The 12770-nt window shown below is 36.5% G+C and overlaps 1 protein-coding gene across 1 annotated transcript in view; it reads right to left on the bottom strand.

The window, feature by feature from the left end:
* The window catches only part of SLC39A10 (solute carrier family 39 member 10), a 40993-nt gene extending 38580 nt beyond the window's left edge, over window positions 1-2413 (bottom strand). The window contains exon 1 of the mRNA XM_065880741.1: window positions 1400-2413. Coding sequence (XP_065736813.1) covers window positions 1400-2413 — 1014 coding nt within the window. The remainder of the gene's footprint in view (window positions 1-1399) is intronic.
* Between the last annotated feature and the right edge of the window lie 10357 nt (window positions 2414-12770).

Here is a 12770-nt window from a genome sequence, read left to right as displayed (position 1 = left end):
TGGTACTTTAAGTACAAAATATAACAAAACAAAGAAGAAAACAAGTAACAAAAAATTCTGGACCCATCATATAGTAAAAACAAATATCTAAAATTGAGGCAAAGGAGATGGCACTACCTTTTTCATACATATGCACTCTGGTTGCATGCTTGCTTATTTTATCTATGGTACAAAAAACAGAATCAAAACATACAAACAAAAAAAATGATTTTTTTCAGGCCTTTACATGAGATACTACTACCCTATCCAATGCATAGAATATTTCCAGAAATCTTGAAAAAATCCTCAGTATGCATCAGGCCTATGAGGATACAAAATAACAAGTCTGATGATCCAGACCCCACAAGTAGAATACAAAAAGTAAACATTATTGATAATGTCTAGTTATTATCAACAAGACTCTAGGATATTACCCATAGTAACAAATTAATATATTTCTTTAAAAGTACACTAAGATTTTTAAATTTGCTAAAAACCAAATATCTAATGATTTGTCCAGTAAATAAACAAAGATATTTACTTAGATGTAAAACACACTTCCATAATAAGAGACAGAAACAACAAAGGTTGAGGTCATTTTCCACATTAGATGGTGCTGCTTTTTCTACATCCGAACAATAAACAAATTTTTTTAAACTTTAATGAGGGCTAAATATAAGAATACATAAGGGTGTTGATACACTTGTAATGAGACAAAAATGTTTTTAAGGTGAATAGTTTTTTTAAAAAGTCAAGAAGGAACCAATCAAATGTGAAAGAATTCAAAAGAGCATGAAAATTTAAAAGAAAAACAAAACCATTCCATTACTATTGGAGTTTCCCATTATTATATCTTTTTGCATTCATTGTACATCTGTTGAAAGCATAAGAAAAGACTAATATGAGCAAGTAGGTCCTATGATAAAGTGACAGAGAAAACAAACCTACCACATGTGCAAAATACCTGACTTCGTAGCTAGATCAATAACTGGGAACCACTCCATAGTTAATAAGTTAACAATTATGAAAAAAACTGTCTAGGAACTTCCCAAGAAAACAGTTTGAACAAAAAAAAGTCTTCAATTTTCAAATATCTAGAAACCAGCTAACAGTAACAACATGTAAACTAATTTGGGGAGTCAAAACAAGTCTTAAGCAAGAGAGTAAAATAAGGAACAAAAATAAGGAATATATTTTCTAACAACCTTTAAACATTTAGGAATTGAAGGAACCCAAATTTGAGAACAATGCAAGTGAAAATGCAGCTAAAAATCTTTAATCTGATTTTGATTCCTTCATGTATTTTGTAACTGGAAGTAAGTTTGAATATGGTTGACTATTCCTCTGTTACTTCTCTTTTTACCTAAAAATGCTCCACAATCATCTGAGAATTACGGAGCAACCATCTTGTTCTGCTTACCTCATGTTGCCGGTCATCTTCATTATGATCTTTGTGACTAGCAGCTGAATAAATTGCACTTTTTTTAACATGCGGTGCTTCTCGTTTTCTAGTATGTCGAAGTTCACCTTCATTATCAGGATCAAGATCTTGGTGTCCGTGACCAGGATCATGACCATTATGTTCTGGAAGACGTACATGAAAATGACCTGGGTTATGTACACGATCAGGTTTGTGGACCCGATTATGCTCATACTGTTCACCCTGATCATGGTTAGGGGGAAAACCTGGTGTAATAACCTCAGAATTTTCATTACTTTTCTTCCCTTTTCTCTTCTTCTTTCCTTTCAGTAGCTTACTTTCAGATTGTTCCTGTGTTTTATTGGTCTCTGTAGAAGGTTCATGGCTAGGCTCCCCATGCTCACTGTGAATAATGGAATCATTAGGAAAATGGCGAGTAGTGTTATGATCAAGGTGATGACGCAAACAATGATGATGACATAAGCGATGATTACGGTCATGCATATGTTTATCATCAGATTTGACAGATACTTCAATTGTCTCTTTCTCTGGATCACACTTATGGCTTCTTTTTGTTGATACACTGGTCACAGTTTGATTTTCTGAATTTAAATGACTATGGGAATGCTGGTGGTTATGTGAGTGAAAATGCTTTCCCTCTTGAACTGCCAAAATATCTAAGTGAGAAACATGATCGTGGCCAAGATCCTCATGATTAATCTCAACTACTTTTATCTCTCCAAGGCCCAAGTTTGTTAAAAGTTTCTCCAGACCAAAAAAGGATAATCTTCCATTTTCACCATAACGATCAAAAAGTTTTTCAATATAATATTTTTTTTCATTTTCAGCATCCAGCACTGAAAATTTGCTTGACTCCGATTCTGTCATTCCACGATGGTGTCTGTGATGCTCTTCAGAACCATGGTCATGTTCTTCATGGCAATGGTTGCAATGATGGAAAATAAATGTCAGCAAACAAATGAGGCAAAATTTTGTGTGCATATGTACCTTCATTTCTATTTTTCCTAAAGGGAAAGAGAAACAAGCATTAGTTTATACTTATGCACACTCAAAATAAACAAACTTACCAGCAGTTGCCAATTCACTAGGCAAATTGTTTTACCCCATTTCTTTCATGCCTATGAATCGTTCTTTTCTTCTTCAAGCTTCTATAAAAAATGGCCCCTTTTATCAAAATAGTGTAAGGCCCTTCAAATTAATACAAATTTGCTTAAAACTCATCCGCAAGACTACTCTGACTCCCTTTAAGCACAATACTTTATACACATTTATACAGTAAATGTTGGTTCCTTCCTATATGGTCCTTTACAGAAAAGTTTACCCAACTCTGTTCTTGAGGTCCTGGTCAGTGCAATAAGGCAGTAAGATGAAATGTGTGATAAGATATGTAAGAATCAGAAAGAAATGAAACTGTCATTATTCACAAATGGCAGGATTGGGTATGCAGAAAGTCCAAAAGAATCTATGAGAATTAATAAGTTAATTTAGCACAGTTGCTGGATTTAAGGACAATAACCTAAAATCAATTGTATTTCTCTACACCAGCAATAATTAGAAAATGAAATTAGAAAAAGTTTACCATTTACAGTAGCAAATAACTAGAAATAAATCTAACAAAAGATGTGCAAGACCTTTTCATTAAAAAAGATCACATATTATTGAGAGAAATGAAGGACCTATATAAATGGATGGCTTTATCATGTTCAAGATTGGATGAGACATAGATCCAATGTAATCCCAATCAAAATCCCAGAGATAATTTTATGAAAATTGATGAGGTATTTTTAATGTTTACATGGAAACCAAGGGCCAAAAATGGACAAGACACTCTATCTACCAGTTACTAAAGACTGTGGGTATCTGGTGTAAGAACAAATAAATAACATAGTCTAAAAATAGGAAAGATTCTCTTTTCCTTGGTGCTTGGTCAACTAGATTTCGATATAGAAGAAAAATAAATTAAACTTGACCCCTACCTCACACCATATGTAAACATCAATTACAGATGGATTGTAAATGTAAATCTAAAACAGTAAAGTTTAAGGTAAAACAGGGTCCAAAACTGTGCTGCACAACATGGTAGCCACTTGTCAAGGGCAGCTACTTAAATTTAAACTAACAACTTAATTAAAAATTCAGCTTCTTGGGAGTTCCCTGGCAGTCCAGTGGTTAGGACTTGGTGCATTCACTTTGGTGGCCCAGGTTCAATCCCTGTTTGGGGAACTAAGAACCCACAAGCTGCGCGGCACGGCCCAAAAGAAAAGCTCCCAAAACAACAACTGTTTCTCAGTCACCTAATTACATTTTAAATGCTCAATAGTCACATGTAGCTCATGGCTACCATACTGAACAGTGTAGACAAAGAACATGTCAATCATCGCAGAAAGTTCTACTGGACAGCATGCTTCTAGAATATGGAAATATGATGTGATTCATTCATGCAATGTTAAAGTTTTCTAGAATAAACAGGTCAAAGTCATTGTCATCCTGTATTTTATATAACCCACTATATCCAAAATATTATCATTTCAACATGTAATCAGTATAAAAATTATTAATGAAATTTTTACATTCTTTTTTATACTATGTCTTTGAAATCTGGCATGTATTTTATAGTTACAGACATCTTAATTCAGACTAGCCACATTTCAACAGCCACATGTGGCTACTGGCTACTGTACTGGAAAGTATAGATCTAGAAGATTTATTTGGGAGACTAGCTTCAAGACCTTCAAGATAGGACATAATGTGCATTATGAAGGAAAGACTGATCAAGTACACTACATTAAAATAAAGAAATTTCTATTCATCAAGAGATATCATTAAGAGACTAAAAAGGCAACAACAGATTGGGAGAAAATTATGGCAATGTTACTAGTCAATATATAAGGAACTTCTACAAATCAATATGAAAATTATGAGACAACTCAATGGAAAAATGGGAAATTTGAACGGGCACTTCATAAGAGGATAGCCAAATTATTAAGAAGCATATGAAAGGATTCTCAACCTTAATAGTCATCAGAAAATTATAAATTAAAATCACAAGTAGATACCACGATATACCCACCAGAATGAGTAAAGTATAAAAGATGTAGGCAAGAATATGGATCAACTGGAACCTGCATATACTGCTGGTGGGACTGCAAATTGGTATCTTATGGGAAACTATTTAGCAGGATCTGCCAGAAATTGAACATAAGCATATCCACTCATATAGCAATTCTAGTCCTGGATATATGCAGAAATACATGTACAGAGACACAAAAAGACATGAGTGAACATGAAAGTTCACGTAACTATTATTCATCATAGCTCAAAACAGGAAAAAGGCCAAATGTCCATCAACAGTAGAATGGATAAACAAAACAATAATTTTACAACGGAATACTGCACAGGAATGAAAATATAATCACAGATTCACACATTAACACAGATGAGTCTCACAAATTGAGACTGAGCCAAAGATAAATGCTAAATAAACTAGAGAGCAAAATTCTATTTATATAAAATTTAAAATGAGCAAAACTAAACCACGACAATGATTATTTTTTGAAGGGAAGGTAGAGGGTAATAACTGGGACTGGAAATTGTAGTAATGTTCTCTTTCTTTACTTGAGTAATGGTTACACAAATATGTTTACTCTGTGATAATTCATTGCACTTATCATACTCTGTACTTTTCTGTACACATACTGTACTTCAATTAAAAGTTTTTAAAAATCAAATTTTCTCCAGTGAAAACCAATTAGAAAATGTAATTATAAACAAAAATTATTAGGCTCCTAGAAATAAATAGAACAAGACCATTAAAAGGAGAAATGTATATGACATTATTTGCAAAAACTGGAGAGACACCACCTACATGGACGGAATAAATGGCATAAGGTATATAAAGTCTTCCCAAGTGTATATGCAAATCTAATTCAGTGTCAATCAAAATCCCGGAAGCTGTCTGCTTTTCGTGAGACTGCATAAGCTAATCTAAAAATTCATATGGATGAGCAAAAACCCAAGGACAACCAACACAGTTCACAAAATTAGCAAGGTGATAAAGACTTCTTCTTATAAAGTTATATAACTAAAATAACAGAACTGGCAGAGGGCCATACAGATAGACCAAAGAAACAACAGAATTCAGAAAAAGAATCAATAGGGGCTTCCCTGGTGGCGCAGTGATTGAGAGTCCGCCTGCCGATGCAGGGGACACGGGTTCGTGCCCCGGTCCGGGAAGATCCCACATGCCGCGGAGTGGCTGGGCCCGTGAGCCATGGCCGCTGGGCCTGCGCATCCGGAGCCTGTGCTCCACAACGGGAGAGGTCACAACAGTGAGGCCCGCGTACCACAAAAGAAAAAAAAAAGAATCAATAATATTGATTGTGAAAAAATAGTTCTCCCTCACACCATACACAAATGTCAATTCCAAGAGGATTAAAAACCCAATGTGAAAAACAAAAAAATTCTTAACTTTTAGAATAAAATATAGGAGACTATCATGACTTTAGGCTAAGGAAAGACAAAAAAAGCACAAACCTTAAAAGGAAATTTTAGATAATTTAATTAAACTAAATTTTAGATAAGATGCAAAAAGCACAAACCTTAAAAGGAAATTTTGATTAATTATACTAAATTCTTTAAGTATTACTCTACAATAAAGAACACAATAAACAAAGTTTATGACAAGCTATACACTAAAAGATATTTGCAATGTGTATATATAAACAATGCATATAAAAGATCAGTATTCAGAACATATAAAACATATATATATATAAAAATAAATACAAAACACTCCAATACTGCATAGACAATTATACAAAGGTTATAAACAGGACAGATGGTTAAGCAGTGACATGATCACTAACAATCTGGATAACACACCAAGACATTAAGAGGCAAAAATTAATATCTGAAAATACCAGGTGTTAAGCAAAAATCTAATGTAAAGAAATAGAAAAAGAAATAGAAAAATACACTGCTGGTGGGAGTAGAAATTGGTGCAACCGTTTTGGGAAGCAATCTGACATTTACTGAAGCTGAATATGAATACACTCCACAGCCCCAAAATTCCACTTTTATCTATCTATCTACCCTAGAGAAACTCTTACACTATGCTCAGGAGACAAATTCAAGAATCTCTAACGCAGTATTGTTGATTTTTTTTTTTTAATGTTAACTATCTTGTAAATAACAGAATACTCAACTAAAAGTGGTTAAAACAAAGAGGAAAATTTCACATTAAAAAAGTTGGGGAGGGCTTCCCTGGTGACGCAGGGGTTGAGAGTCCGCCTGCCGATGCAGGGGACACGGGTTCGTGCCCCGGTCTGGGAAGATCCCACATGCCACGGAGCTAGGCCCGTGAGCCATGGCCGCTGAGCCTGCGCGTCCGGAGCCTGTGCTCCGCAACGGGAGAGGCCACAACAGTGAGAGGCCCGCGTACAGCAAAAAAAATAATAAATAGGGCTTGGGCGTGAGGAGGCAGAAACGTCCCAGAGCCAACATACCACTGGGGAGCTGAGGACCCGAGGGGCTGATTCTAAGGTCACTGATGTACTCCAGCAACAGTACAGACCCAAGGGTCTGCACCGGTGCTCTTGCCAAAGGAGTAACTCTTGAAGTTCGCTTATAGACTGCGCACAAAGCTTCTGTGAAGTCTCCATTATGAGGAAAAAAAATGTAAAAAAGAAAAAAGTTGGGGAAGGGCTTCCCTGGTGGCGCGGTGATTGAAGAGTCTGCCTGCCGACGCAGGGGACACGGGTTTGTGCCCCGGTCTGGGAAGATCCCACATGCCACGGAGCTAGGCCCGTGAGCCATGGCCGCTGAGCCTGCGCGTCCGGAGCCTGTGCTCCGCAATGGGAGAGGCCACAACAGTGAGAGGCCCGCGTACCGCACACACACACACAAAAAAAAAAAAAAAAAAAAAAAGTTGGGGAAAATGGTGGTTTCAGGACAATTACACAAGCAAAAACTCTCTCATCCTCAGATCTTTCTCCTCAGAATCTCAAGAAACTGCTGTTGCTACAACCACTCCATCCTTGCACAACCATATCCAAAGCACGGAAGGTTTATCTTTTCCTTTTCATCCAGGGAGAAAAATCTTTCCTGAAAGTTCCTCTCAGATTTCCCTTAACATATCTTTCATCAGGGCTGTACTATATACACAAAACAAAACTGGTAAAGGAAGAAATTACCATGACCGGCTTAGACAAATCGACATTCATTCTCTTGAGATTGGAAAGAAGCCACCTTTCCTATGCATATGGAGGGCATACTAACAGCAAGCAAAAAGGAGGTAAATGAGGAATGTCAGTTGATTATATAACCATTAGTGCCTGCCACAAACCTAAATGCCCATCAGTAGAAGAATGTATAAAAAAATATGGCATACTTATGTAATTAAAGATTATGCTAAAGTTATAAATGTGTGACTATGAAATACACAACAAACACAATTCTTAGAAACATAAAGAGTAAACTCCAAAAAGGTACATGTCATATCATTTATACACAATTAAAAACATGCAAAATACCTTAATTTGGGTTCTACATACATGTAGCAAGAGCTTAACATGGGGATGATCACATTCTAGAGAGTGGTTATCTTTTCAGGAAGAAATGAAGGGGAGTCAGATGGTAGAGGAAGTATGCATATTTAGCTGCATCTGCAGTGTTTTATTTCTTAAAAAGTGAGGGGAATCTGAAGCAATGTGACAAAACATTTAATATTTGTAAAAGCAGCATAATGGGATTCAGGTGTGTGTTATACAGATCCTCCCCGACTTAAAGATGGGATTATGTCTCAACTCATCCTAACTTGAAAAATATCATAAGTTGAAAATGCATTTAACATACATAATCCACTGAACATCATAGCTTAGCCTAGTCTTCCTTAAATGCGCTCAGAGTACTTACATTAATTAGCCTACAGGTGGGCAAAATCATCTAACACAAAGCCTGTTTTATAATAATAATCTCATGTAATTTACTGAATACTGTACTAAAAGTGAAAAACAGAAGGTTGTATGGGTACAGAATGGTTTACCTTGGTGATCGCGCAGCTGACTGGGAGCTGCAGCTCGCTGCCACTGCCCAGCATCACAAGAGTGTACTGTACTGCATATCACTACCTTGGACAAAGATCAAAATTCAAAACGAATGGTTTCTACTGAATGCATAACGCTTTTGCATCACTGAAAAGTCAAAATATCGTAAATCGGAGTCCATCTGCATTGTATATACTTTTTGTAAGTTTGATACCTAACCGCCATCAGTGATTAATCAACGTGTTGGAGGACAGCACAAGCAGTATCATGGTTACCTGGGAACTTGTTAGAAATGTAAATTCTTGCACCCCACCCAGACCTACTAAATCAGGAACTCTGGGGTTAGGGCTCAGCACTGTGTCATTCAATCTTCCTAGTGAGTCTGATGCTAGCTAAAGTTTGAGAGCCACTACCTATACAAATTAATTATATAAACACTCCCATTGATTTCATATGATACTTAATTACATCGAATATTATGATTACCTGAATTAGGTTTAGTTATCACACGTGGTTTAAGAATTTTAGAAAATAATTAGTCTATAAAATATGTTTAATCCCAAAGCTACATTAAGTTTGAGATTTTGTTTTTAATCCAAATGCTTCAGTTTCTTATATAATAGTCTCATAGATAAAGTCACCATTTAAAACATAGTTTTACCTATACACTAATGAAGATGAAAGGGAACAGATGAAGACAATCGCTATTAAGCAGAAAGAGGACATTACACTCCCTACAATTACCTTGGTTTTCCACTTGGAGATGCTAGTGAAAGGCGATACTCTGAATGAATGCTGCTGTGTTCATTTGATATGTAAATGTCTTGTAGTTTCTTCAGTGAACATTATCTCACTGTCAAATGAATAGGTACCAGTGGTAAAAATAAAACATACATATAGGGCTTCCCTGGTGGCGCAGTGGTTGAGCGTCCGCCTGTCGATTCAGGGGACACGGGTTCATGCCCCGGTCCGGGAGGATCCCATATGCCGCGGAGCGGCTGGGCCTGTGAGCCATGGCCGCTGCGCCTGCGCATCCGGAGCCTGTGCTCCGCAACGGGAGAGGCCACAGCAGTGAGAGGCCTGCGTACCGCAAAAAAAAAAAAAAAAAAAAAAAATATATATTGATCAGGCAACATCAAATGAATGACTCCATGAAACACAAAAACTGTGGGTGGTCTATATGAGTTTTAATTTGTGTCTACTTTTTGAGTGTATAGTACTCAATTTGTTTACTGCAAAGATTCTAATATCTAAAGTCACCTAATCATTTACATTCAAGAGAGCACGATAGGAATGCAAAATACATGAGTGACATCATAAAGGTAATATTAAATCTCTGTTAAGTATTTTGTTTGCTTGTTTGTTTTTGGGGGGGGGGTGTTTTTTTTTTTTTGCGGTACGCGGGCCTCTCACTGTCGTGGCCTCTCCTGTTGCGGAGCACAGGCTCCGGATGCGCAGGCTCAGTGGCCATGGCTCACGGGCCTAATCGCTCTGCGGCACGCGGGATCTTCCCGGACCGGGGCACAAACCCGTGTCCCCTGCATCGGCAGGCGGACTCTCAACTACTGCGCCACCAGGGAAGCCCTCTGTTAAGTACTTTTCAAAGTAAATCATACATAAACTTTGCAACTTTAGTTTAGAACAGCTATATAGCAAGTGTGTGCCAAAGAATCACTTGAATGAAGTATGCATTTGTCAGCATAGACTAAGCAGCTATTGTAAAGAGACTTCTCTCAATGGGCGGTGGCTTAAGAAACAAGCAAGTTTATTTCCCTCTTAAAAACAGTCCAACACTTTAAGTATACCCTGCACCCAGCATGGATCTCATTCAGATTCGATGCGGAAGTCAAAAGCTTTTCAGACAAGCAAAAGCTAAGAGAATTCAGCACCACCAAACCAGCTTTACAACAAATGATGAAGAAACTTCTCTAGGTGGAAAACACAAGAGAAGAAAAAGACCCACAAAAACAATCCCAAAACAATTAAGAAAACAGTAATAGGAACATACATATCAATAATAACCTTGAGTGTAAATGGATTAAATGCCCCAACCAAAAGACACAGAATGGCTGAATGGATACAAAAACAAGACCCATATATATATGCTGTCTACAAGAGACCCACTTCAGACCTAGGGACACATACAGACTGAAACTGAAGGGATGGAAAAAGGTATTCCATGCACATGGAAATCAAAAGAAAGCTGTAGTAGCACTAGCCGTATCAGATAAAATAGCCTTTAAAATAAAGACTGTTACAAGAGATAAGGAGGGACACTACATAATGATCAAAGGATCAATCCAAGAAGAAAATGTAACAATTATAAATGTTTATGCACCCAACATAGGAGCACCTCAATACATAAGGCAAATGCTAACAACCACGAAGGAGAAATTGACAGTAACACAAATATAGTAAGGGACTTTAGCAACGCACTTACATCAACAGACAGATCATCCAAACAGAAAATAAATAAGGAAACACAAACTTTAAATGACCAGATAGATCTAATTGATATTTATAGAACATTCCACCCAAAAGTGACAGAATACATTTTCTTCTCAAGTGCACATGGAACATTCTCCAGGATAGATCACATCTTGGGTCACAAATCAAGCCTTGGAAAATTTAAGAAAATTGAAATCGTAACAAGCATCTTTTCTGACCACAAAGCTATGAGACTAGAAATCAATTACAGGAAAAAACAGTAAAGAAAACCAAATACATGGAGGCCAAACAGTGCGTCACGAAATAACCAAGAGATCACTGAAGAAATCAAAGAAATTAAAAAATACATAGAAACAAATGACAATCAAAACACCACAACCAAAAACCTATGGCACACAGCAAAACCAGTTCTAAGAGGGAAGTTTATAGCAATTCAATCTCACCTCAAAAAACAAGAAAAATCTCAAACAATCTAACACTACACTTAAAACAGGTAGAGAAAGAAGAACAAAGAAAACTCAAAGTGAGTAGAAGGAAAGAAATCATAAAGATCAGAGCAGAAATAAATGAAATAGAAATGAAGAAAACAATAGCAAAGATCAATAAAACTAAAAGCTGGTTCTTTGAGAAGATAAAATTAATAAAACCTTAGCCAGACTCATCAAGAAAAAAAGGGAGAGGACAGAAATCAACAAGATTAGAAATGAAAAAGGAGAAATCACAATTGACACTGCAGAAATACAAAAGATTATAAGAGACTACTACAAACAATTATATGCCAATAAAATGGACAGCCACGAAAAAATGGACAAATTCTTGGAAAGGTACAATTTTCCAAGACTGAACCAGGATGAATTAGAAAATATCAACAGACCTATCACAAGTAATGAAATTGAAACCATAATTTAAAATCTTCCAGCAAACAAAAGTCCAGGACCAGATGGCTTCACAGGCGAATTCTATCAAACATTTAGAGAAGAGCTAACACCTATCGTTCTCAAACTCTTCCAAAAAATTGCAGAGGGAGAAACACTCCCAAACTCATTCTATGAAGCCACCATCACCCTGATACCAAAACCAGAAAAAGATATCACAAAAAGAAGAATATTATAGACTAATATCACTAATGAACATAGATAGATGCAAAACTCCTGAACAAAATACTAGCAAACAGAATCCAACAGCACATTAAAGGATCATACACCATGATCAAGTGGCGTTTATCCCAGGAATGCAAGGATTCTTCAAATATACCCAAATCAATCAATGTAATAATCCATATTAACAAACTGAAGGAGAAAAACCATATGATCATCTCAATAGATGCAGAAAAAGCTTTCGACAAAATTCAACACCCACTTATGATAAAAACTCTCCAAAAAGTAGGCACAGAGGGAACCTACCTTAACATAATAAAGGCCATATATGACAAATCCACAGCAAGCATCATGGTGAAAAGCTGAAAGCATTTCCACTAGTATCAGGAAAAAGACAAGGATGTCTACTCTCGCCACTCTTATTCAACATACTTTTGGAAGTCCTAGCCACAGCAATCAGAGAAAAAAAAGAAACAAAAGGAATACAAATTGGAAAAGAAAAAGTAAAACTGTCACTGTTTGCCAATGACATGATACTATACATAGAAAATCCTAAAGATGCCATCAGAAAACTACTAGAACTAATCAATACATTTGGTAAGGTTGCAGGATCCAAAATTAATGCAAAGAAATCTGGCATTCCTATACACTAACAATGAAAAATCAGAAAGAGAAATTAAGGAAACATTCCCATTTACCACTGCAACAAAAAGAATAAAATACCTAGGAATAAACCTGCCTAAGGAGGCGAAAGACCTGTAC

Source organism: Phocoena phocoena, chromosome 7 (genome assembly GCF_963924675.1).
Source record: "Phocoena phocoena chromosome 7, mPhoPho1.1, whole genome shotgun sequence".
Taxonomy (NCBI): domain Eukaryota; kingdom Metazoa; phylum Chordata; class Mammalia; order Artiodactyla; family Phocoenidae; genus Phocoena; species Phocoena phocoena.
Note: the sequence above shows the minus strand (reverse complement) of the source record. Positions and strands in the feature narration are given on the sequence as shown.